General features: G+C 39.2%; 2 protein-coding genes, 1 long non-coding RNA gene and 1 pseudogene across 3 annotated transcripts; 2 read left to right on the top strand and 2 right to left on the bottom strand.

The window, feature by feature from the left end:
* Positions 1 to 4: 4 nt before the first annotated feature.
* LOC103979735 (uncharacterized) lies at positions 5 to 11,407 on the top strand. Its single transcript, XM_018824160.2, has 9 exons — positions 5 to 248; positions 387 to 918; positions 1,022 to 1,162; positions 1,420 to 1,608; positions 1,795 to 1,856; positions 2,115 to 2,272; positions 2,741 to 2,889; positions 2,980 to 3,123; positions 11,033 to 11,407. Exons 2-9 carry the CDS (start codon positions 436 to 438, stop codon positions 11,210 to 11,212), a joined length of 1,506 nt encoding a protein of 501 aa, XP_018679705.1. The 5' UTR covers positions 5 to 248; positions 387 to 435; the 3' UTR covers positions 11,213 to 11,407.
* Positions 11,408 to 12,188: 781 nt separating this feature from the next.
* On the bottom strand, positions 12,189 to 14,524 carry LOC103980043 (polyadenylate-binding protein-interacting protein 11-like). The gene is made up of 10 exons (XM_065151470.1): positions 14,069 to 14,524; positions 13,558 to 13,647; positions 13,378 to 13,422; positions 13,214 to 13,286; positions 13,009 to 13,121; positions 12,874 to 12,933; positions 12,756 to 12,803; positions 12,585 to 12,653; positions 12,410 to 12,471; positions 12,189 to 12,337 (listed from the first exon to the last, which is right to left on the bottom strand). Exons 1-10 carry the CDS (start codon positions 14,378 to 14,380, stop codon positions 12,304 to 12,306), a joined length of 906 nt encoding a protein of 301 aa, XP_065007542.1. The 5' UTR covers positions 14,381 to 14,524; the 3' UTR covers positions 12,189 to 12,303.
* A 2,845-nt stretch (positions 14,525 to 17,369) lies between these two features.
* Positions 17,370 to 20,522, top strand: LOC103980044 (uncharacterized; annotated as a pseudogene).
* Positions 20,523 to 21,646: 1,124 nt separating this feature from the next.
* LOC108952324 (uncharacterized) lies at positions 21,647 to 24,867 on the bottom strand. The gene is made up of 4 exons (XR_010496596.1): positions 24,738 to 24,867; positions 23,848 to 23,975; positions 23,664 to 23,719; positions 21,647 to 21,785 (listed from the first exon to the last, which is right to left on the bottom strand). It is a non-coding gene; the product is annotated as an uncharacterized LOC108952324 (long non-coding RNA).
* Positions 24,868 to 26,283: the final 1,416 nt, after the last annotated feature.

Below are 26,283 nucleotides of genomic sequence, written 5' to 3'. Positions count from 1 at the left end.
CGAGGGCATCCGTCACCTGCTGGGTGTCGTTGACGTCCTTGAGGGCGTTCCAACAATTGGTAGAGGTCCGCGGCGCGCGGGCGAGCAAGTTGGAAAGAGGAAGGGAGTAGGAAATCGGTCAGGGTCGGAGGCGGCGCCTGGATCTCCTCTGGAACGCCACCGACCTCCCGCGCCACCGACGTCGCCGCTGCCGTCCGCAGCGCAGCAGGATGGGAGGGAGGCGGTTTCTGTTGAAGCCTCTATAGGAGGTAATCTATAATTAGTCCAATATGTATATGATCATTATGGTTCGGGCTGTCTTGTTTTGCGCATGATGTGCGATCAGGTGTCTTATGATTCGTGCGCTATATCCGATAACACCCTTCCTCCTGGTTCCTTAATTTTAGGCGTGGGCCGGTCGACTGCCATTTCCACCGCAGCCCGATCTCCCGGCTCATGAGCCGGTCTGATGTTGAACCGGGGAACGACCGAAGAATCCCACCTCGCGAGGCCCGTGCGACCCTCTTAAGACGCAATCATGGCTTCTTCCTCTACCTTCGAGGGGGAAGGAGAATGGCGAGGCGATCGCATCTGACGGAGATCGGATGCATAGCCTGCGACGAACTCGCGGAGCTCGGAGCCGGAGATAGGGAGGGCTGGCTCGACGATCCCTCCCTTCTTGCCGCCCTCCACTCTTACTCTCTTGCCGTCGCCTCCGCTGCCCGTCCCCTTGTCCTCGTCCTCGGTTGGGACCCCGATCGCCGATCCCCCTCTTCCCCTCGTCATCCCGTCAAGATCCATCCCTCACTCTCACCCTCCGACGGCCGGATCACTGCCCTCGAGTGGCTCCCCTTCGGCGACCTCCTGGCCCTCGCCCTCGGCACCTCCTCTGGTCTCCTCCTCGTTTACTCCGTGGGCGGGGATCTGATTCACAAGCAGGTACTGCGGAACCGACCTTCGTCCTCTCTTCCTCTTTCTCACGCTGCCTTGATTTGATCGATTCTTTATGAACGTTGACCTCGATTTAATTTTCCTGTTGTAGTTTGTTCACCCTGGGCGTGTTTTGAGGCTTCGATTTCGTGAAACTGAAAGCAAAGGCGGCTTTGCACAAGATTCCGTTTCTGAGGAGCTCTGTGTGGTCTTGCCTGGGGTTGTTGCTCGCTTTGATGGCACAGATATCCAGGTTCCTTTTCTCATTTGGTCCTCAAAAGGAAAAGAAGACGCTCATTTTTAGATTGGTTTGCTAGTGTGAAATACCATCTTCTTGTTCTTTTTCTTTATTTTTTTATTGCTATGCTCTTGTTGGTTTGGTACCAATCCATAGAGAAAGGATCCTTATTATGTTTATTATGAATCTTCAGAACTTCACTCTGGGTTCCTCAGAGAATCTTGTTTGTTAGCATTTTTTGTTCTTATGTATGTTTCAATTTTGTTGAGTAGAGCTTGCTTCGGAGATGGCTTCAAGAAGCTGGGTCAAGAATGTGGGAGAATAGCCGTCACAAATTGGAGTCAGAGGATGAAATTTCTTATGGGAATATACCTTTTCAGCTTTGGAATGTGGGGAAGTTTGGGAATTGTTCTGATGCAGCTATCACGGGGGTAAAGCCACCACCACTCTTGGAGCTCCAGGTGAATTATTCTGTTCTAATGAAGCTTTCTGCAGCTGACTAAAATCTTGTTTGCTATCGTCATCACCTTTTTACCATTCTGCTATGTATACTTTCATAATGCACATCATATAAGGTGCGTTGACTGTAATGGTACTTCTCTGAGTTGATTCTGATATTGAATTCAGCTGCTTTTATTACTGGGCAGTCAAGTCAGCGCTACTATGGTGCGGTTACAGTTGGAGACAATTCCGTGATATCTGCTTATAGGTGTGCTCAGCCTAAACCTAGTCTAATTTCTAGATTTCTTTACAATGCAATTTATTACTTCGATCAATGGTTATCATTTATCATTATTTTACCCTATATGATAATCCTAAGGAAATGGGAAATGGTTTGAATTATGACCAACTTAGTTCTCATTTCTATGATTCACTCATCTCCGTAGTACTTTTTCCAACTATGGAAGTAGGAGACGAGCCAGCCTTTTTTTGTGTCAACTCTTGGTTGTTTTTGGTCGGTGTACAGGCTTTCAGAGGATAGGAGTAGATCTTTAGTCGGAACTATTCTCTCGAAGGTTGTCCCAGTTACATTCTCAACCATTGCATCATTTTCAAAACTGATATGGCGAAGTGAGCAAAGTGCAACAAGAAAGTCTCATCCAACCTCGCAGCCATTTGCTAAAGGTTGTTATCCATTTTTCTTCTCTGCATGTATTCCTGCATGTCTCTAGTATTTTCTAGATAAACTATTCACACTATTACCTTCATGAATAAGCATGCATATCTACATTTCAGACTATGCATTCATCAGATTCTGCATGTATGTGTACGTCTCATATAATTCATTAGTTAAACATGCCCATATTCCCATTCTATCAATATCAAATTCATTTGTTACATATTGTATTTACAAATTATGTAGTTACAGCACACCGTTTTGGTTATGGTGGGGTTGTAAAGGGCCAACCAATCACTGGGCAAGTCCCTTTCTATGAAACATTTTAATCTAGTATTGTAGCAAGTCCATTTCAATAAAACGATCGAGACTCTTCTGTACATCTTGCTGATGGATTGAATTGTTCGTCCATGTTATGGTCATCTTATATATGGGAAGTGCCTTATTGACTTATTCTGTCAGTGAATTTGTTGCAGCATCTCCTTTAACATGTCTCAAAGACCCTCCAAGAAAGGGAGAGAAACTTACCTTGTCTCCAAGTGGCACCTTGGCTGCAATAACAGATTCTCTTGGAAGGATTTTGTTATTAGACACTCAGGCACTTGTTGTTGTGCGACTTTGGAAGGTTTTCCTTTTCACTGGATGAACAGTATATTTATTCTTTATTCCCTCTTTTCTTATTTACTAATGATATGCTTAATATTTCTTTTTCTAGGGGTATCGTGATGCCTCTTGTCTTTTCGTTGAGATGCTAGTTAACAGAGATAAAGCATCATCAAGTTCCAGATGTTACGAGTATACAAAAAGTGACTATTGCTTGTGTTTAGCAATTCATGCACCTCGTAAGGAGATAATTGAGGTATTAATTAAATTATTATACTTTTCGTTCTTATGTTCTTGCTTAGATTAAAAAGAAGCATTTCCTATATTATTTCCTATATTAAAAAGAAGCGTTTTCTGTTATTCTCAAAGAAAGGACCATTATAATGAATTATTTGGTGATTAAACACAAGTTTCTTTTTCTCTTGGGTTTATGCTGGAAAATACAAACCAATTGAGTGGCTTTTAAGTAACTATAAGATTTAAAAGTGTAACTTTTAAATTTTGAAGATTTTTGTTATGTTTTCTGTTTGTTTTTTCCTGGAATGTGATGACTACATGTTTCTCTTGAACTTTCACTTTTACATATTTCCACAAAGTCGTGGCATGTAAAACTTAATAACAGAAAATAATGGCAAGCAGGCATGCTCTTATTTGTCATTCTTCATGTTGACCATTACAAATTAACTACATTTTACCTTCAAGTAGATCATGTGTCGCTTAAAGTTAGTTTTCTCTTCTGTTATAATATAAACTTCATTAGTAAAACTGTCTGAAAAAAAACCAATATGCATTTATTTATAAACAAAAGATAAAATAGAATACATTGTTAGATAATTAAATTTGCTTTCTATTCAATGTTCGTTATATGTAAGCCATGCATCTTTCTGGCATGTGATTGTGAATCTATATTATTTAAATGGTTGCATGATACTTTTCTCTAGATGTATGTAAATCTTTTTTGAAGTTGTGTTGCTTGTGTAAAAGTTTAAGGGAGTCATCCTAAAAGAGCATCCGCTTCTTGGAGATTTGGTTAACATATGATGACCTTCAAGAAGCAAGCTAGGTTGGTTTGACCCTGTGACTTTAGTCAACGATCAATTTTGACATTAATAGTTTGGCGTTGCAATGAGGATCCTAAAAACAATGTTGCCTAAAAATCGAGATCTAGTGTCATGACTTGACCTTATGAGATAAACTAACCCATTAACTTGTTATGTCATGACCCAGGTTTGATAGGCTAATTGGCTCATCAGTTTCATTTGACGTAAACCACTGGTCAAAATACTTAAGTTGAAGTTGATAGTAGTATCCTTATAAGTCAATCTTAGTCTTGCTCACTTCCGATGTGGGACTAATCGGGGTGTTATAATTTTTCCCACTTAAGGGTTTGATGTTCTCGTCAAGGCTCATCATAGCCCAGATTAAACCCCAGTGTGATGCACATGAGGCGTAGCCCAATGATGGCTCCACGTTGTGACGAGTCATGACGTGGGCTTGATAAGCTAACTGGCTCATCAACTTCATTTGACTTAAACCATTGATCAAAATGCTTAAGCTGGAGTTGATGGTAGTACCCTTATCAAACCCTTATAGGTCAATCTTAGTCTTGTCCACTTTCAATATGAGACTAATTGGGGTGTTACATGCTAAGCTTGAGCTACTAGTCAAAAATGCAGAAACCCAAGTTAACAGCAGCATCCCTATTGGACTTGTAAGTCCGATGTTACAAGATAAGATTAAATCAGGATGTTACAATCAATCTATTTAAGCGGTGTGATGTCCTCATTGTATCCAACATAGCTCAGAATGAAACCTAAACATGATGCCTTTGAGTCCTATCATAATGGTGGATCCACGTCGTAGTGTTTCCTCAAGCCTCATCCGCTTATAGTCTTTTCCTACTCTAGTCCCTCATCATACACAATACTAGGTCGGTTTTGATATCATTTTGTCACAATCTAATGTCAATTCTCGTACCTAATTTTTTTTATCAATATATGCAAAATGTGATATACTTTCCATAGCCATAAAATCAAAAGTAGTAAAATAAAACTAACTTTATTTATTTTAAATTTCAAATGTATCGCAAATAACAATGTCAAACAAAAAGGTAAAATCAATCCCTACTGACTCATATTAAAAATTATAAAAATACTAAAATCCTATTGTGTATGGCGGCAGATGACAAGCCTCTTTGCGTCATAGTCAACGATAGAACATGAAAGTTACTCTGAAAAATGAAAACAAAAGATGTCAGCAACACTAAGTAATAAACTTATAAGACATCCTCTCAAAATATGTAACAAAATAAAAAAATATCATGAACAAATATCGCAACATGTAATATTACAAAAAAGATGTCATGAACAAATATTGATAATGCCATACAACAATATCAAATCAATCGATCATAATCTTAATCAAGGATTGCCATACAATCTGAAACAGTACGAAACGGGCATTATGTATTGGTCTAAGCATGGACTGATATGTCGACTATTCCCTTTTTTGGCAATTCGAGCCAAATCCTCAAATAAGTGCCACATTGCCCCAATTATAACTTTCTACCCATTTCATAGGACGTTGTTGCTACTAATGCCATTGCTGCTATTATGGGACGTCACTTGCCTGTTTGTTGTCGTCGAGGGACGTGGCCCACCTGTTCATTGTTGCCCCAATCCTTGATTTGCCACTGTCATGGGACTCTATGATACACACCCTCCTCTTCTCTTCTTTCTCTTCCTCCTCCATAGCTCCATCTTCTTCCTCCATCATTTGTGTTCTTCCTTCTTCTTCCTCCTCCATTGCTCCATCTTCTTCCTTCTTCTTCCTCTATTGCTTCCCCTTTTCCTTCCTCCTCCACTGTCGCCCCTTCCTCTTCTTCCTTTTTTTCTTCCTTTGTGAAACATCGGTACATACCGATGTACCAATTGTCGGAACACTGGTATTGACTGGTACGTACTGGTTTGATAGATGACCAAAACACATCTTGTACCTGAAATCGTGATCCTTGATCTCAATCATAGGTCTTGTAGCGTCATAAACATCCCGGGAAAGTTGGATACCCTATCGTGCACTCTTCCAATAGCTAGTGGAGCGGCCTTACCTTGGGCTTTATGTTCTCCCAACCATTGATGGAGAGAATCCATATGGACACTTCTAATTGTTGGAGTGATGTCCCTCACCCTTCAAGGTGAGACATGTTCCTTCTAACAACTGATGGAGGAACCGTCTAGTGATAATTGATGGAGGAACTTCCTAGCTGTTATATTTGATAAGCTGTTATGTCCAAAAAGGAATCACCCCACCAGAATACTACCCATGGTAAGGCCAAGGCCAACGGTACTTGTATCATATTGGGCACATATATCACATCATGATATGACATATCAATCTTTAGGTACAACACTACCTTCTAAACTCATTAAATTCACTCAAAACATATCAACATCGTGGATTTCATGAGTTATATCCTAATCGATACTCAATTTTTTTGAATCCTAGTTGATTTGGTCTGATTGATTCGAACTAAACTCCATTCGACTAAAACCTAATTGAACTGATGTCAAATCCACATGGATACAACTTGGAATCACCTTAGACCAGTCTAATTGGACTCGATTGAATCCAATTTGGTCAACTAGGCTTAAAGTGGTCGAAATCGATCCGGAGTCACCTTGAACCCCCTGAACCGATCGAAATGGCATGGTTCAACCAATATATAAAGCTTAGACTGGGCGATAAGGGTGGTTAGGTTTGGCTTGCTCATGGGGTGCATGCCCTAGACCTTGGTGGGTGGTTAATTTGGCCTACAACTGGGTTGAATTGGTTTGGGTTGAGCTTTGAATCAACATACAATGCATGGGCCAATTCTAGACCAGGTCTTATAGGCACTCGGTTTGGCCACATGCGCTACATTTGCCTACCAAGTTAGCATAAGGAGAGGGTTTCGATTGAGCCTATTTATCAAGTGATGCGTGGGCCTCAAATGTTGGGTTACGTCGGCATTGCACCAGGCCACACTATGTAGGCTTGAGTGGGGCCCAGCCATAGACCGCTTTGGGTTGGCCCACAAAGTCGCTGCCTGTGCCAAGTCATATGACGCATGGGCCAGTGGCTCCATGCTTGGGTCCATACTTGGATCAACTCTAACTCGGGCTAGGTTGACCTATTTGGCTGATTAGTCTAATCCAAGTTAGTCCCGAGGTTGACCCTTTTATCAAATTAGATTTTAGTTATTATTATTATCACAGAAATTTTTAAAAATTATAGAATAGGAGTTGTTAAACATATCAAATTATTAGAATAAGGTTTCAAACATGTAAAATTTCCAAAAATACAAGATTAATTAATTCATGAATCAAAACAGACTTCTAAATTGTTAAACTTAAAATTTGATTTTCATGAATTTAAAAACTTAATTAATTCATAATTTCGAACTTAAAAATAGATAAATCAACAATAATTCGAATATAACTTCATGAAATAATTACATGTCAAATCCATGACTTCAAATAAAAATAGAACTATTATTTTAATCTGTTACTAGATTTTTAATGATTAAATCAACCTTATATCTTACATATTTAAATTTAAATATTTCAAATAACTTATCTAAAATTCCTATAAAATTTTGAATTAAATCTAAATATGATTTTATGATTTCTAAACAATACAGTTATGAAAGTATTACAACAATTAAAAATGAAAGGGTCGTAGAACCTACCACAAGTCAATTGCACTATCGTGATGGTCACTTCCCCTCAAGATGGTTGCATCGTCAAGACCTTTCATCTCCAAGCCTATTGGTTCAAAGATGGTTGTGTGCTAATGCTAGTTGTACCTTTAACGACTGCACCATCAAGTCAGCATCCTAAGTCAATCGCACTCCTAAGTTGGTCATCCTAAGGTCAGTCGCTCCCTCACATTGGTCATAATCACATCATAAAGAATCATAATCACATCACGAGTGTCCTCATGATAGTCATCTTGAAGCCAACTATCTTAGTCATCTCTCTGAGTCAATTGTCCCCAAGTTGGTACTTGGTCAAACCCTCAAGTCAGTCGCATCTTTGACTTGTTGCCTAAGTTGGTCAAGCCTATAATGGCAACAGCTCATAATCCTGGTGTGGCATGCAATGAAGGCAACAACAGAGCATGCCTCAATGTGCATGTATGATGGCAAAGTGGAGCACGTCTTGGTGTGGCATGTGATAAAGACAACATATGTGTTAAGATAAGGAGAGAGAAGTGCCTTCAACTTGACCAAGTCAAGATTGGACGACTTGAACAGCAATAGCACCTCACAACAACAACAACCTTTCTTCTTCAAGTGATGCCCAACCAAGTCAGGAGATGGTCGTGACATCTTCATACGTTGCAACTTCAAGATGGTTGAAACATCTCCGTTCGGTGCAACATTGCATCTTCATCCATTGCATCTTCAAGTTCGCCATGCTTTCATAATGTTCCCAATGTCGCCTTTTACAAAGCAATTGCAACACCTTAAAAGCAACCTACGTCCAACACCCCCTATACATGTGATTCAAGTCGGCATATTGGAAGCCCTCGTGCATCTCTTGCATTCGACACCCCTTATGTAGGCTATTTAAGTCAACATGCCACGATACCCTCGCGCATGTCCTTCATCCAACATTATTTATGCAGACATTTCAAATCGGCATGCCTTAACGTGTCTACTACGCTCGACGAACACACCCCCTACGTAAGTAGTTCAAGTCGGCATGTCTTGACTATCTATGTTTGACACCCACATCGATGCCTTAAGTTACCACAAGTCAATTCTATCGTGCGTGAATCGTGTGTCTCCTACATTTAGAACCTACGTTGGTGGTTCAAGTCCACATGCTTCGATACCCTCACGTATCTCATGCATGTGACACCCTACATAAGCACGTCAAATTACCATTCCTCATTGGCCACATGTGTCACAATGCCCACATACATCCACCGTGTTTCATGCTTCTTGTCTAAGATAAACCATGTGAATGTGCTCTGATTCAAGTCAACACGCTCCGATGCCCTCGTGTTGTCGTGCATCTCTTACGTCCAACACCCCTAGGTGGTTTAAGTCGGTATTCCCTAATGATGTCCTGATGCATCTCCTATATCCGATATTGCTTACATGAGCACTTCAAATCGACATGCCCTCGTGCCCTTGCACCTCTCCAGCATTCAACACCCCCTACGCAGGTAGTTCAAGTCGGTATGCCCTAACGCTCTCGTGTGTTATATGTTCAACATTCCTATGCAGGTGCCTTAAGTCGACACGCCTTGACGCCCTCATGCATCTCCTACGTTTGACACCCCCCACGTTTAAGTCATGCTTCGATACCTTTGTGCATTTTATGCGTCCGACACATCTTATTGTTGGTACTTCAAGTTGGCACTCCTTTATGCTCTTGTGTGTCCTATATTTGACACCCATATGTAGGCGGATAATGTATCGTACGACTCAATGCCCTTGCAATCTCTTGCTTCCCATGCTTCTTGACTGGAGAAACCATTTGGATTTGCTTTTTCGATTTTGTAGGGACAACTTTAAAATTGCATTGCGCGCATGCTCGACAACTGCCCTTTTGATTATTGAAGTTAGTAGGGATTCAAACAGTTAAGAAAGTTGAGCGTAGTATCAAAGTCCTATTTAGCCAAGTGACATACCTAAAAGCATTTTATATAGTGACACTATTTAAGTGTCGTACCTTAAGGGACTTTATAATGATTTTTGGTAATTGATCGGAGTGAGGGGTGTTAGTTTGTGGGGTAGTTATGCGGAATCATCGGGGGTTACTCGGATGGGGAGAGTCGATCAAATCATTAGACGTTATAGTTGATGCTATTATGCACTGTATTGATTGACTTGTTGAGCTGACAAGACATCCAACATTGGTGTTAGGTTAGCGATGACATGGTATCTAAACATCAATGTGTCAGATACCCCGTATTAATAGCCCTTACAACCAAGGCATCGCCAATATTTGGCGCACAAACGTTAAGAAAAAGCCCATGAAACACTCTTTAGTCAATTTATGATGTGGGATATAGTCGTGGAGTAAAAATCACGAGATGATAATTGCACTTAGGCATGGTCTTCGTGAAGTGCAATGGGGGGTCAAATAATATGGTTAATATTTTGGGTCAGGATCCAACACTTAGAGGTAGATAAGTCATACACGTCATGTCAGCATGAGCAAGAGAGAAGAATTTTCCTTATACCAGTAATATTTCCCTCCACTCTATGAGGAGCCTCTCATGTATGGTTGAAGTATGAAACTCTATTTTCAACCCTCACACAAGACCTTAAACTGACTTGAGCGTTAAGCATTGGAGTGATCACACCGAGCACATGGAGAGTTAGATCAATTGCGTCAAGCAACACCGTGGCACTAGATTTGCAATTAACACTCATGAAGCGAGGGACTTGACTTGACCGTATGGTTCATCAAGTGATGAATATCTGTCCCCAACAGAGATTTCTTTTATATGTTTTTTTAAATACTATGGCTTCCCCTCTTCTAACTTTCTTATTTTGCACAATAAGATGGTAAATTTTGGAAATTATTAGTCAACTTATTTGGCGAGCTTGTTTACTGATGTGTAATCAAAATTAGTATATTTTGAGAAACATGTTTCTTATCTGTGGAGAATGTTCCATGGTAGATGTGATTGTAGGATCAACAATTGCCACTGTGGTATTATTTCGTCATCTCATATATATAATTATTGAAACACACAAGTCTAGAAATGCATTAAATTACGAGGAAGGAGTATTTGTTTGATAAGGCAAGAAGAAATGGGCTTGAGCAACACAGATGGTAGACCCCATTCTCACTATGTGATTGTAGGATCAACAATTGCCACTATGTGGTATTATTTCGTCATCTCATATATATAATTATTGAAACACACAAGTCTAGAAATGCATTAAATTATGAGGAAGGAGTATTTGTTTGATAAGGCAAGAAGAAATGGACTTGAGCAACACAGATGGTAGACCCCATTCTCTTTCATCGCCATTTTGAGTACCTAAGACCATCTCAATGTGGTGGTGGTCCTCATAATGCCTCTGTAACTTGGAACTGCTAAGAAATCTCTTGATGATATATGCTGATCGTCCCTCTTCTGACCTAAATTTTGCTTTGTAGATTTGGAAGATGCGAACCGGACCTCGCCTTCTAACCATCCAATGCCCTAAAGGTAGCAAAATTCTTCAGCCATCAACTAGGTTTGTGTCGTCGTCACAAACGCCATATATCCCTTTGGAAGTTTTCATATTAAATGGAGATTCTGGCCAACTGTCAGTTTTGAATAGATGTGTTGTCTAGCAAAAAGGGTTCTATGTCTTTTGTTCACGATGTCTCGTCTGTAGCCAATTTTTGTATATCTCGGGCTCAAATATTTGAGAATTGAAAACTGCTTTCTGGCACCGATGAGGGCTAAAATGTAGGGCACCTACTGTTACCATGTTTGTTTTTGTCGATTATTTTTAGCTCATGATAAGATTATTACTTTGCGATTTAGGAGGCTATGATTTAGAATCACGGAAACAATCTTTCTGCTCACAGAAGTAATATCCACCCCAAACTCGGGAATCTTGTGCTAATTGTTGTTCCTTTTATCTTCATCTCTAGTATGTCTAATGATGCGTATATCGACTCCAAACTCTTTGATGTTACAGTGAACTTGTAACATACCAAAACAGGCACATAGGAGAGTTTCCTAAACTTGTAATTTTGCCCATGTGAAGAACAATTTCTACTCAATAGATGACTTTGTTAAATGTTGAGATGAGTGCATCAGATACTCCTTTCCTCTCCAAAAGAAGGAAGGTATCATGACGCCATCATTTTCTCGCTCAAGCTTCCTCTCTGCAATTCTAATGCTTGGAAAGTCATATGAAGGGCATTCATTCTCCTGCTTTAGTAATAATACTCTTTCTATATCTACTACCACTTTCTCTTCTTGCTCCCCTTTCCAGCACAAGGCAATTATAGATTTGGACAAGAGAGAGAGAGAGAGAGAGAGAGAGTCATGCATGATACCTAAGGCTTTGCATCTCCTGCCATGCGGGGGCGCAACTAATAAGGAAGATAGGAGATTAAAAGAAGTAATCTTCATGCTATGTTTTATAGGTGATGTCGTCCATCGGATGAATCCAAAATTCTGTTTTAATTCTTCTTATATTCCCATTTCCTAATTTACCACGGGTTTTTCATACATAAGAAGACCCGAGTTGTCATTTCTCCACTTAATTACGACACAATGAGAGAAGAAACAAAACAACAGCAGACGAACAAGTCAGGTCCAAACGTGAAAGCTCAGGAAGAAACTATAGGTCAGGTACAAATTACACGAGATGGGGTACTAATAATAATGGTAGAATAAATGAACAAGCGCGAGCAGGTCCACGGGTCCGCTACCGCCACATCGGAGTCTTCGAAGGACTGACCCTGAGAATACAGTCACTTAGTGTCTCCACTTTGTTGGCTCTGTTAAACGACAGAATAACATGTAGTATATACCTGATGGGAGAATCTCCGAGTACCATTCCGCTGCAAGAAAGAGCTTTGCCGGCACTCTCCACCTGCCATCGACCATTTTTGCTTTAGAATATTATCATCATCATCCATCAATCAATCAATATATCTATCTATCATCAATGCGGACATAAAAAAGATAGCGCATCATCATCCATACGCTAACGAATTCAACGAACGCCATGTTGGATGAATTGGCATGATCCTTCAGAAGCTTCATACGAGAGACCTGTACAGGAACGATCCACAAGTTTGCAACATCATCATCATTATCATCAGCATCTTACTGAATTATGGATGATCAAAACACAAGTGAGGTTAATCCACTGACCTCGCCACAGTATGTCACGAATAAATCCGTTATTTCTGCCGGTGTAACCTGATGTCGAGTCAAAGCAAGTGGTAAGAGACGAGATAGAGAAAGACGTAACATATAGTTTCCAACTCACCTGGCTATCGATATTATTGACATACACCGTCCTCATACACCTTGCCCTTTCAGGAGCAGACTGCATTCGCTCGCAGCTTCAGTACGATTTTAACATGAAAAATACGTAGATAACACGAAGAATCAGTACGATCACCTGAGGCAGCAACGAAGGATTGACAGGCGTGATAGCAGTCTTCGAGTGCGAGATCGCGAGTGGATGAAATCCAAGAATCGTCCCGTCGAAATTGAGAGCTACATTTGCACCATCTGTGGGATGGGAAAGACTCGACGTAAGCACAGAGAGTACAAAGAAAGATTCGGAGATGATGATGATGAGATCAATCCAACTTTCTTCTTACACTCGTTATCGAACTCCACCAGTGCAAATCGAAGTGCAGAATGGGGATCCCCACAGATGCGGCAATCGATTACCTTCACCATGAAACAAACGCTAGCGTCAGATGGGACGTAAACATGATGTGATGGGTTACTATTGCATCGTAAATATTTGGCCAATACTTACCCTTCCACACATACTGAACAATCCAGCAATGTGCTCTTCAGTAACCTGTGGTAGACCCATCCAATCAAAGTGAATTGATTACTCCAACATACCACAGGGTTAGGAAAACTGTTGTTTCGATAGTAGAAATAAAATCCTAAGTTTCAATAGCTGTGAGAGAAAAATTATGATGTAGCTCACATCTCGTCCGACATCGGACACGAATATGGTTCGTCCGATGGCATCCGGCCTCAGCGAAATCCTCCTTTCTTCAGCTTCAGTAGTCCTCTTCTGCATGGTGTCAACAAGAAGGGTTGATACAATAGCACAAGCTTTGCTAATCTTCTATACGTTAAGATTCGAATGCACATAGAGTATTCATAGAAGAAGAAGATAGATAAAAAGGAGAAAAGATGTTGGAGGTGCGAGATTCACAAATGGTAAGAGAGAGAGAGAGATATATATAGTGATGAATAAAATTATATATATATATATATAACAAAAATAAAATGAAGATCCTTTATGAGATGATTAAAATAAATATAAAAAAGAGACTTCTTTGTTGGAGTAGATGATTTTATTATTGTTAGAATAGAGAGTTGTGAGGGTAAATAACAATTTATATATCGTCAATTTCAACATAAAAAACCACAATAATTGACCATCAAATCAAAATGCTAAGAAAATAAATCAAATGCAGAGTCAAAATTACCTTCCGAAACGGCGGATTTCTTAATGACGCCGGCACAAACTCTTCAGCAAAAGGGTTCAACCTAAAGACCATTTCCCGCAGCTGCTCGACGCCCGCCTCCGCCTCCACCTCCACCTCCGGCGCTGCCTCCGCTTCCGCCTCCGCCTCCGCCTCCGGCGCTGCCTCCGCTTCCACCTCCGCCTCTACCTCGCCTTCTATCTCCAGGTTTGACTCCGGGGGTGCTAGCGGCAGAGGGGGACCGCCGGGTTGGTCGACGGAGCCATTCGCGCTCTCCACCATATCAACAGTCGTCATCTCGATAGTTGTCGACATCTCACAGATCCCCTCCTGTGCGATCGAAGGAACGTAACGTCACTGCATCTCTCTTCTTCCCGGTCTTTATGTAGGGGCGGGGAAGACGAGCAGCAAAACAAGCAAGAAGTGATGGCCGCCATTATCGCTCGGCTACATATGGGAAGTGATTCGAGACTCGATCCAATGAAAGTAGATAGAGGAGGCGGGTGTGTTCTCCTGAGGAGCCATCCATTTCCTTGCGAAAACTCGAGACGGGGAGGAGGGGAAGAAAAGGAAGGATAGGGATTGATGGAAGGCATCTATCCCAATAACTGATGCAGATTCCATGAACGACGTGAACAAAGAAAGGGGAACCAATGCGATTATATCTCTCTTGATTTGACCTGCGAGATTGTATTAAAAGCTTCAATCGTTTGGGTTTCAAAGCTAACCTTAATATATATGTAATTAGAATACTTGATTGTTTTCTCAAGTGAAATCACATCACTGTTTCATAAACATAATTTAGCTTTGGAAAATATAGCCCGTGAAGCTTTCTCCAGAAAGTATGTTCGAGCAACTTGAGACATCGAATGTTGTACAAAAGTCTACTATTTCATGTCTTATACGGTTATTAAAGTGTTGATTACATATTTATGGTTTCTATACTTAAAAAATTTATATTTAGATTTTTATAATTTTAAAATTAAAATAAATAATCTTATTTACCTTAACGTCAACTATTGCATATATGGAAATACAACACGTGGATCGGTGCGAAAATAATTGACAAAAAAATAATTTTAACGTCCTTTTCATTTCAACGATAAGTAATTTGATGAGTGTGTCAGTTATCGAGAAGAGTTAGATGGGGTTGGACAATAAAAAATAATCTATGATGATGAGACCGACGAAGGCAAAGACTCTCACGAAGAGTGGGAGGCTCAGTTGCCCTGTCACTTGGCATAGCGAGAGTGACCATCATTGTCCTATAATTAAATTTAATAGTAAATTATTGTTGATTATGGTATATTTTCTAACAAACGCATGGGGTGCCACATGTCCGTCATCGTCACTCTAATGTATAAAATCATATTAATTTGAAGGTGTTAGTTAATTTAGCTCGTAAAGATTTTGAGCTTGAGTCATGTCTTCTTCGTTTATCGTTTATAAAAAAATAAAAATAAATAAAATAGTCATTATATATTTAAAGTTATATTTAAATTTTATTATCTGAATCTAATAAAAAAAATGCTAATGAGTAAAGGTTATGGTAATAACAAAACGAAAATACTATTACCCATGTAGTTATATCTCTTTAACATCTGAATTGTTAGACTCAACAAATTTATATTGGAATCTCTATAGTTATGAGAATGAAACATTTAACTCTATTTATCATAACACCATTGGTTTCCTGAAGATAGTACATGCAGGAATGACATGAAAATAATGGATAAAATGATAATTTCAACATCCTAATTACATTTTATTATGATGGTGGCAGACGATAATGTTGTCGGGGGGCGCGAGTGACTGTTGTAGTTGTGATCGACAAGAATGATGTGAGACTATCCTTAGAGACAAGGTAGGTGGAGTCCCGATGTGGAGTTGAGAGACTTGCAACTTCTTGTGAGGTGAAAAGTTGAAAAAGGAGGAAGAGTAACAAAAAGAGGTGAGACAAAGGGAGAGGAGGAAGAGGATAACGTAGATGTCGACACTCTACATCCGTGTCGGCATCGATGCAAATACAAAGTGGCGAAAAGAGGAAGAAGGATGAGGAATTATGGAATGAGGGAAGAAGGGGGAGGAGGAGAGAGAGCGACAACGAAAGGTAAAGCAAAGAGAAGAGGAAGAGGATGACACATATGTTGACGCTCTACATCTGCGTCGGTGTCATCGCACATGCAGAGCGATGCCGATGCAGATGCTGAGCAACACGAACATAGATGAAAAGCATTGACATCTATATTATCCTCTTTCTCTTCTCCATTTGCCTTACCTCTCACGCACTACTCTCTCTTCTCTTTCTCCTCCTCCCCTCGTAACAAGCCATATAAGTCTCTCTCAACTCCACATTCAAGAACTCCACCCGACCTATCTCTAAGGACATCCCAATATTATTCTCGTCAACCATTGTGTTGTTCTTGTCAGCTACAACTATAATAGCCATCTGTAGCTCCCAGTGGCGCTGTCGTTCGCCACCACCACAATAATTAATTAAGAAGAAAAAATATAGTTATGATATTAAAATTATTTTTTATCATTTTTGTGTCATTCCTACACGTATTATCACGTGTTATATTTTTCGTCGATAAAACCGATAATGTTAGGATAAATGAAGTTAAATATTTTACTTTTATGATTATAAATATTTTAATATAATTTTTTTAAATTTAGAAATTAACATATTATAAAATTCTAAGTACATGGGGTACTTTGTAATTAGCCTTCTCTAAGTAGATGAGTTTTTTTTTTTTTTTAGTATCATGCATATTCGACTCATTTAAGATGAATTAGGATACTTGTTGATTAATATTGAAAATAATAAAATTGAAAATAGATACTTATTGTTAGTATTTAGGCAACTTGGAGTATTTTAGATCAATAACCAAATTCGTGGGTGTGTTAGTAAACCAACCTATTTTAGATGATCAAAGCAAGAAAAAACAAAGTACAAATAAAAAATAGGCAGCCAGATAAGCTTTGGTATGAGTTTGAGTAATGGATAGTTATCGGTAGAAGAGAGAGGCTAAGATTAATAGCTACCTACGTATTGATATTGCTAATTATTCTATAACGTTTGGTATTATTGAGCTTCGAGTGATGCTTGGCGACTCCATTGTTAGGGTAGTGTGGGGACGGAGCGGTCTTTAGAAAAGCACTCGAATACAACGTAACACGCTAAACCCGCATACCGGAACGTTCCGTTATGAAGTTTCGGGCCTCTTCTGGGTCCTTCCATTATTCACTTCTAGAACCTTCCATCCCCGTACTCATCACAGCCAAAACCGTCGTTCGCTTTTCTGTTGCGTCTGCTTAACCGTTCCGCTCGTTTCTCGATCGCCCCACAGAGAGAGAGAAAGAGAGAGAGAGGCAGTGGGAATGGCGGACGAGCAGCAACTGCGGCACGTGGAGAGCATCGCCAAGAGGCCTCGCGTCGTCTCCCTCCTCGCCTCCGAGATCCGTAACCTTTGAAACCGAGGTCATCATGTTCTTCTTCCACCGCGGATGACATCCTAGAGTTGGGGTTTCAATCGATTTCCCTGTTTCTTTCTTCGTCGATTCTTGTTGGTCTTAGCGTTCTTGGCGATCGGTTTTAGGTTTTTTCCCCAGGGTTATATTTTCTTGTTCTTGACTCCCGTCTACTCGTCATTTCAGTTTGTTGCGCTGCTTTTCGGTCGGTTCTTGTTGTTCTTATCGGCGAAACAAGGTCTACCATGCCTATTTGGTTATTTAGCATTGTCTGTCTCCTCTTGACTCTATCCTTCCGTGATCGATGATCTCTAACCCATTTTTTCTCCTTTTCTGTCGGTTCTTGTTGTTCTTTTCGTTCTGCGATACAAGTTTTACCACGCCGAATTGGTTGTTGAGCATTGCCTGTCTTCTCCTGACTCCGTCCTTTCGTTATCGGTGATCTCTAACCCATTTTTTCTCCTCTTTTGATTCTTGCCGTTCCTGTCGTTCTGCGGCACTAGTTTTTCCCCGCCGATTTGGTTTTGTGCAGTGTCTTTCTTCTCCTGACACCCTCCTTTGTGATCGATGATCTCTAACCCATTTGTTCACCTTTTCTTTTGATTCTTGCTGTTCTTATCGTTCTGCGGAACTATATTTACCACGCCGTTTTGGTCATTCTGCATTGTCTTTCTTCTCACCTTTTTTCTTATGATTCTTGTTGTTCTTAGGTTTCTGCGTAGTAGTTTTACTGCGCTGACTTGGATATTGTGCATTGTTCCCTCCTATCATCATAGGTTGATCTCTAATCCATCTTCCTCCTTTTCTTTCGATTCTCGTCGTTCTTAGTGTTATACAGAACTAATCTTACCATACAGCTTTATTTATTTCGTATCACTTACCATTAGGGCTTCAGTTGCATTCCCCTCCTTTCTTAAATCAATTCTTGTTGTTCTTGACGTTATGCGGAACGACGCTTCTCAATCATCTTGCATTGTTTTTCCCTGGTTCCATTATCAAGATAAATCGATCATACATATGGCCCTCTTTCGAGATTTATTTCCAAATTCACTGACGTCGTACTGCCGTTTTCAGTTATTAGCGGTTGATTTTTTTGTGAAACTTTATCTTTAATCGGTAATCAATATGCAGTTGTCTGTGGTTAGTGCAGCGGCAGTGGCAGCGACTGCTTTGAACAGTTACGTCCCACTTGGATCATTCAGCTGTGATCAAGACAACGAGAAGACGATCAAGGCATGTTTCTATAAATGTTACCCTACTAATTCTACTCCTTTGATCTTGAGTTCTTGACCGGAAAGAATATATTGCCTCAGATGACACGATTGAATGACAAATTTCTTGAAAAATAAGGCCCCAAACAAATATAACTCAGACCTGACCTATTGTAGACTTGTATTAAGGCCTAACTGCTCCAAGGGGATGAATAGAACATAGGGGAAAGAAGAGGAGAGTATACTTGAGAAATAGAATAGGAAGACAATGAAAACCTGACGATTTCTATTTGGTCAAATAATTAAATGCCGCTTGTAGAAATTATCTTTGTATTTCATGCGAGCCTTTGTCATCTTTGTTTGGTAATCCAGATCCTTGTCAGCTATAAAAATAGGCAACATATTACAACATTAGAACCAATCTAAAGAATACTACTAAAAACACCTATCATGGTATGACCTGTTCTGATGGGATAATTGGCCCAAATGATCTATTAATTTCATTAAGTCTGAACCATTGACACAAAATACTTAAGATCAAGTTAACAATAAGATATTTATCGAACTCTTATAAGTCATTCTAAATCTTAGCTAACTTATGTGGAATTAAATCGAGATGGAACATGATTTTAGTACACACTAAAATGATTCTCATCTGAATTGCATTGAAATACAATAAATAATTGATCGTGGCTAATAACTCATATTATTGATCTTTGATTACAGAAGATTAAAATTTTAGTGGCCTTCTTTAGGAGCATGCAGATCTGATCTTGTGAAGTATTTGGGCTAACAAAATGCTTAGATGCATCGAAATGGACATGTTATAACTCACTCCCTTAGGAATTGGGATCCCCACTCTCTAGTCCTGTCAGAACACTTTTTTAGCCATTATGGATTAGCAAGCCTCAAATGCTTGCAGACATCCTTAGATTGCTATCTTGTTCTTTTCCATTGAAATCTTATTTCTTGTGCTTCGTTCACCAAATAAACGGATTATGATTGGTGAATTAATGTGAATCAATATGTTAGGTTTGTATCTTATTGCTATCTTTTTGTGTTTCAGTCAAGAAGCCTTGTCGTTATATTTCTTATTCAGAATTCTGTCGTGATTTTGTACCATTGTTACTTTATTGTTCTAATTCTTCTGAGTTCTGATGTCCAATGTATGTGGACATCAAATTTCATGATATTCAGGGAAAGAATTATTGATGTGCCATAGCAAAATTAAAGAAGGAAATAGTCCCTGAGAAATGTAAGGTGGTAGTTAAGCCCACAAAAGTGATCATTACACTCTTGAAAGCTTCAACGGGAAACTGGTTGTTCACTTTAAGGAAGACAAAGGTAATTACATATTTGTATGTATGTATGTATGTATGTATATATATATATATATATATATATATATATATATATATATATATATATATATATGTATGTATGTATGTATATATATATATATATATATATATATATATATATATGTATATATATATATATATATGTATGTATATATACATATATGTATGTATGTATATATATATGTATGCATATATACATATATATATATATATACATATATATACATATATATATATATATATATATGCTCAGATAGTACATTTTTGAATTATTTTATATATTCAGATTTCTCTACTCAGCTTGGTTTAACATGTATGCGTCCTTGTCATCCTACTGTTATCTCCGGTCTGCTCTCCCATATTCGTTATTTTTAGAAATTTGTGAATGCCAAGAAAGACACATACATGGGTTAGTTGATATTCAAAATTCTTGCACGCACTTCACGTTCCTTAAGCTCTGTTATACTTTGGAGAACTTTATTGGATTAGTTCCTTCCAAGCAACTTTTTATTTTGGATAATGAACTATTCCTTGTAGCCAGCGAGTTCTTTTGCATGTTCATGGTAAATTATAAACACTTTTGCCTATGTTCTCTGTACAAGTATAGTATTGTCTACAGCACAATATGCTAGTGAAATCTCTCTAAATTTATGGCTTTATTGGGTTTGACATGGTTAGGGCCTCTTATGCCTCCCTCTAGTTAAAGAACCAAAAAGACTCTGTACATTTCAAGTACTTGTTTCCCGGACCTCAACTGTGTGTATAGTATTCCTTGTACCGGTTTACATATCCTTGTTTCTTTAATTTTTCAAGATTTAATTTTCCTTGAAGCGGTAAAACGTTCAACCAAATTCATATAAAAAAGATAAATTTAAATTTGAAGGAAAGTCAAATAGTCCCTGTGCATACTGGTTGGATGTTGAATGTTCGAATGCTGTATTAGCAGGAAAAGTGGATGAGAAAAAATGTATGAAGATTTCATCAGACAAAAGTTTGTGTAGAAAAGTTGATTTTATTGACATGCGGATTTCCTGTGCAAAATGTTTTTGTACGATTATAGATTTTGTTTCTTTTTTTATGATGATAGATTGTCAAATCATTCCTAAGAAAATATTTTTGGAATTCAAATGATAACCGATTCATGCTGGGTTATTTTTCTCCCGAATCTCGAATCTGGTGTTAGAAGCCAAGTCTGGATGGGGAATTGGTCATTGTATTCTTCTTCTCTTCCTCTGGACTTGGAATGCAATGTTTGTTTATTTTTTTACCTGGTTAAGCTCTATACTAGAAGTAATCTTTTTTATTTTTTTTTAATTAAAAATATTATAATAATCAATTTAATAAAATTATTGTCAAATACTTTTGGTATTTTTATTAATTAATACTTTGGAATTCAAATGATAAAATGTTACTAATTAATACGAAAAAGTTAAAAACAATATTAATAACGATTATATAATTATATAATTATATCAAATTAATTAATATGATATTAATTTTTTATTAAAAAATTATTTTTTAATTGCATCCATATTCAATCAACTCCTTGAACTCGGAGCGAGCGTTCTAGTCGACTTCACATCCACCTGAGCGCCCGCACGGCCCACGCCAAAAGCAACAGCTCCGCCATCATGCATGCACAGCTTCCCTTTCGCGGCAGGTTTCCACTGGAGATCCCTAGTTAGGAATGTAATAATATAAATCAAGTTTCATGCTTACGTGTTCATAAGAAAAAAAAGGACTGCGAGTCATCTAAGGATATATTAAAAAGTTAAAGTTTCAACTTTCCAACTACTCCATGTTTTAGGTGCTAAAAAAGGTTTTGAGCTGTCTGGAATTTTCATGCATGCAGACACGAAACAATACAAGCATTTAAAGTTGAAACAATGGTCTCACAAAAAATTGATGACACTCAGTTCTAAAACTTGGTTCCAGATTCAATGCCTCATCCAAAATATTCCCTGGTTAGAGTTTTCATTATCTACCAATGTTTTCATTACCAATGCTGCATCATTCTGGATGTAGCATAACGATGCTGTCCAGCAGAATCGTGATGACATTGAGTTCTAAGATTCTCAGTTTCGATTATTGAAGTTTACATAGAGATTGCTAAAACTTAAAAGGCAAGTTCCCCATGACTTTGTGAGTTTAGAATCACACGGTAAAAAATATTTAAGCCCTAGTTAACAAGAGCAAGCCTATCTAATCATATAAACTACGATATCTAGATAAGGTGGTCAATATAATCTATTGTGTCAATAAAAATATTTAAAATATTAAGTTAAAATCTTTAATATTATAAATATACAATAGCATTAAAAAGTTAAAGTATATTTTGAAAAATTATAAATTAATATTTTTATATTTTAAATGAGATAAAATAGAGTTTTAGCGATAAAAAATTCTTAGCTTAAAATATATTTTAGAAGATTTCAAATAAGATTAGATAGAGTTGTAGAGATTAAGATTCTGTAAATTTTCTTTTTAGAAATTCAATAAAGGTTTTCTTTTCCGTCTTGATTTCTTCTTTTATATTTGGTTTGATATGAGCTAATAATACCTTTTGTTCAAGTGATCCTTCCTTTTTCACAAATAGCCACAGAAAAAATAAGAACCTTACTAACTTTGGCCTACGTGCTAAAATGTTGGATCTAATAACTATATTGGCCAAAATATAGTTATCACATTCATTATACTCTCATCAACCTTTGGCTCGACCATGATAAATCCATGTTCTTTGTCCATCTTACCCTTGTCGAACAACTACATGGACAAGATAATTAATACGAAAGAAAACCTTGTACTTCAATCAAAATTCCAAATCAGTTATTTGCTCAGTTGTAGGATGCAAGGGGATAGGGTATGGTTTGTCTCTCGTTGCGTTGTATATGATTGACTAAGAACTTTCAAACCCAACTAAACTCATCGAGTAATTGTATCATAATACAAACTCAAATATAACTCACAGAAACTCATTTAGCAGAGTTATCTAACTCATTTAAAATATAAAACAACCCGCTAAGACCAGAGTTATCTAACTCATTTAGCAGAGAGGTTAGGTTAGGTTGGGTTGGGACAAAAAGGTCAGAATAGAACACTTGTGACATACCTAAACCGTCAAAAACCTCACACCTGTCACGAGATCAACCTAATAATTGAGTGATTTACATTTTCACCCCATTTGTAGGAACAACATAATTTACCCAAATATACATTGGGTTAATTTGGACACGATCAAATCAACTTTCTTAGACTCAATCATGGCCGATTCGATAGTTAGTAATCACGCCATGTAACCAAACCATTATAAGCTCAACTTGAATCCGCTAATTTCTTGTCTGTTTTCAAGTCGGTTTTGATGGTCGATACATGAATGCTCACCCCTACAAACTTTTGATCTCTAAGAACTCAAGAAAAAGTCACCAACAAATGAGTTGCCTCGCAATATTTATTGAATATTAAAAGGATTTAGGTGTTTGATATCTGTAATCGTTAACTTTTTCTACATCTATGCAATCAGGAAATAAAACTACTGCCAGGTGATGTGTTTCTTACCGTGTTTCTTGAACCCTCTCTGAAATAGCTCCTGCCCATGGTTGAATCTTCTGCTCCTATGATCATCAATAGGAAGAAAGAAACAAATGAATACATCGAACGCTAAGATCCACGATCCAAGAAATGCAACAGACTCGAACAATATCAACACACACAAGAAGGGCAGGAGGGATGAGAGACCCACCAAACTGTTGCCCCCAACTGCTCATAAACAGCCAGGTCGGATGAGGATTTGACGCCCCCATCGGCAGTGACGGAACCGTCGGCGCGACTCGCGCAATGATTCGATCCAGAATTGGAGTCCTCTTCCTCCTTCCGCAGATTGAGATCGTAAAACAAATAGAAAAAGAATCAAGAAACCATCAAGTAAAAAATGTTTCGGTATCGGAGAAACACGAGCAACAGATCAAGAAAACAGCAAGAACTAATCAATGTTCACAGAAACCATAGAGACGAAGAAAAACCGATCGAAACTAGAGCTTCTCAAACAAAGAATAGAATCAAGAACCACAGATGATAGAATAGATTGTGATCCCTAAACAAATAAAACAGAACAAGAAACCGTCACGGAAAGCCAAAAAGGTATACGAGATCAGGGAGACACAAGAAATCAAGAGAACAGCAAGAACCAGATCAATATTAAGAAATCCGGAAATCGAAAAGAAACCGATCGGAACTAGACCTTGTATGTCGAAGAAAACGAATCGAGAAGTCAGAAACGTTTTGAGATGGGCCAGAAGCTTTACAGGATCAGAGAGACACAAGCAAGAAATTAAAGGAAACACATCAGGGACTGACCAATATCCACAGAAACCATGGAAACGAAGAGAAACCGATCGGAAATGGAGCTTGTATATCGAAGAAAAAGAATCGAGAAGCCAGAAACGAGTCAAGATGGGCCAAAAGGTTTACGGGATCAGAGAGGCACAAGCAAGAAATCAAGGAAACAGCAGCAGGAACCGCCGACACATGATCAGAGAAACCCTAGAATCGAAGAGAAACCAATCGGGCCCCGAGCTTCTAGAACAAAAAAAACGAATCAAGAAGTCAGAATCGAGTCAAGATCGACTTCACCTCGCGAGGGGTGGCTCGTCTCTCCCATCAGTCCGCCTCGGAGACGGCTCTCTCCGGAGAGAGCAATCGTCGCTGGCGGTGGAGGAGATCGGGGAGATTCCCGTCTCCTCGCGCCTCGCCCTCACGAAGGGGCGGAACGTCTCACACTCCATTCATTCACATTTATTTATATTCCGGTATTAGCGCAAATCTCAAAGCAAATTTGAATGAGAAGGCGCGCGCACTCAGCTATCTGCGATCGCATGCAAAAAAACTGCCTTCGATCCGGAAAAGTGAAATTAGACGATTAGGACCAAATTCAATTAATAAATCTTAATCCAACTTAAGCGATGAATGAATGCTCCGAAATATTTTGTGAATAATAATCTTAAATTCATTAATAAACACCGATGCACATAATTAAAACAACACTATCTTTCTCTTTCTCACGCACCCGACACGTGCTATCTTTATCATTCTTTGTGGGATAGTATGAACACAGGTGATATGAAATGGATTCACAAATGTCGTCTTATCCAACTTGGGCCAATGAAATAAGTTGAGCTAAATGGGCTCTGGGCCTCGGCCTGAAATGAGTCGCGCAGTCCTAAGTTGTCTTCCGATGGCAACCTTTTCTACTGTATATTTGCCCCCTACTGTCCGATTCATATTATAAATTGACATGCTGCTACGAGTTCAACGATGCTTATCGTTATCATTACGCGTAAGGAACTCGAAAAGCCCAATGGACGAGCCACGGAACGCGAGGAAGTTTTGGGGAGAAGACTTTGAGTCCTTTAGGGAATGCTTTTGAGAGGGGGGAAGGGGAAGGGGAAGGGGGAGGGGGAGGTAGGGACACCAAAACATTATCCTGTAAAAAAGGTCAGCGAGTGTACGTGGAGCAGCTGCACGGCATGCAGCAGTAGCAGTCGGCGACAAAGCTAAACGCAGCAGCGGAGGAGAGGATGGGAAGGGCATCAAAGTTGGGTGATCTCAGAGGTCAAGTCACACTGGGGGAGTGCAGTGGCAGGTTCACGTGGGCTTCAGCGAGCTCAGGGGTGAGTTCCAGGTCCGGGGATGGATAATTAAGCGAGAGCTGCGCCTGTGTCTTCCATGGTCGCGCAGAGGGCAGCTCTCATGTGCCATGGGCCCTGCGAGCCATTGATTCCATGTACCGGAAACAGCACCCCTCCAAGGTTGTGTTGTGGCCAACGGTCTCAAGGAGGTCCTCTGACACCCCATGCTTCCCCGTGTCCAAACCTAACTTCTACTACCTCTGGCCCCTCCTGCAGCTGCTGCCATATGTATAACTCTCGCTCCTCTCGACGATGGCCGCCTTGCTTCTCTGCTGCTGGGTTTCCACATCTCGAGCTTTCTGGATTCACTCCCATCTACTTCATTAATCCTAAACTACCAGTTGGAGGGTGTCATCGTTTCATATCTCATCAATAAATGTCTGCAGAACGTGGGAAGTGGATGAAGTTCTAATTGATGGTGGAAGCGGAGAGAATCCCAGGCTCTTGGGATTCGCCACCGGGCTAAGCTCTTCCCTGCTGATCACAGAGCT

Source organism: Musa acuminata, chromosome BXJ1-3, assembly GCF_036884655.1.
Source record: "Musa acuminata AAA Group cultivar baxijiao chromosome BXJ1-3, Cavendish_Baxijiao_AAA, whole genome shotgun sequence".
Classification (NCBI taxonomy): domain Eukaryota; kingdom Viridiplantae; phylum Streptophyta; class Magnoliopsida; order Zingiberales; family Musaceae; genus Musa; species Musa acuminata.
Note: the sequence above shows the minus strand (reverse complement) of the source record. Positions and strands in the feature narration are given on the sequence as shown.

Bases quoted from the DNA above. Each gene is read 5' to 3' on its own strand.
- LOC103980043 (XM_065151470.1), bottom strand. From the start codon at position 14,380: ATGTCGACAACTATCGAGATGACGACTGTTGATATGGTGGAGAGCGCG. The intron at 13,122-13,213 runs GTAAGAAGAAAG...CCCATCCCACAG, and splicing joins GGTGGAGTTCGATAACGAGT to ATGGTGCAAATGTAGCTCTC. The intron at 12,934-13,008 runs GTGATCGTACTG...GAGCGAATGCAG, and splicing joins ATCCTTCGTTGCTGCCTCAG to TCTGCTCCTGAAAGGGCAAG.
- LOC103979735 (XM_018824160.2), top strand. From the start codon at position 436: ATGAGCCGGTCTGATGTTGAACCGGGGAACGACCGAAGAATCCCACCT. The intron at 919-1,021 runs GTACTGCGGAAC...TTCCTGTTGTAG, and splicing joins GGGATCTGATTCACAAGCAG to TTTGTTCACCCTGGGCGTGT. The intron at 3,124-11,032 runs GTATTAATTAAA...TTTGCTTTGTAG, and splicing joins CTCGTAAGGAGATAATTGAG to ATTTGGAAGATGCGAACCGG.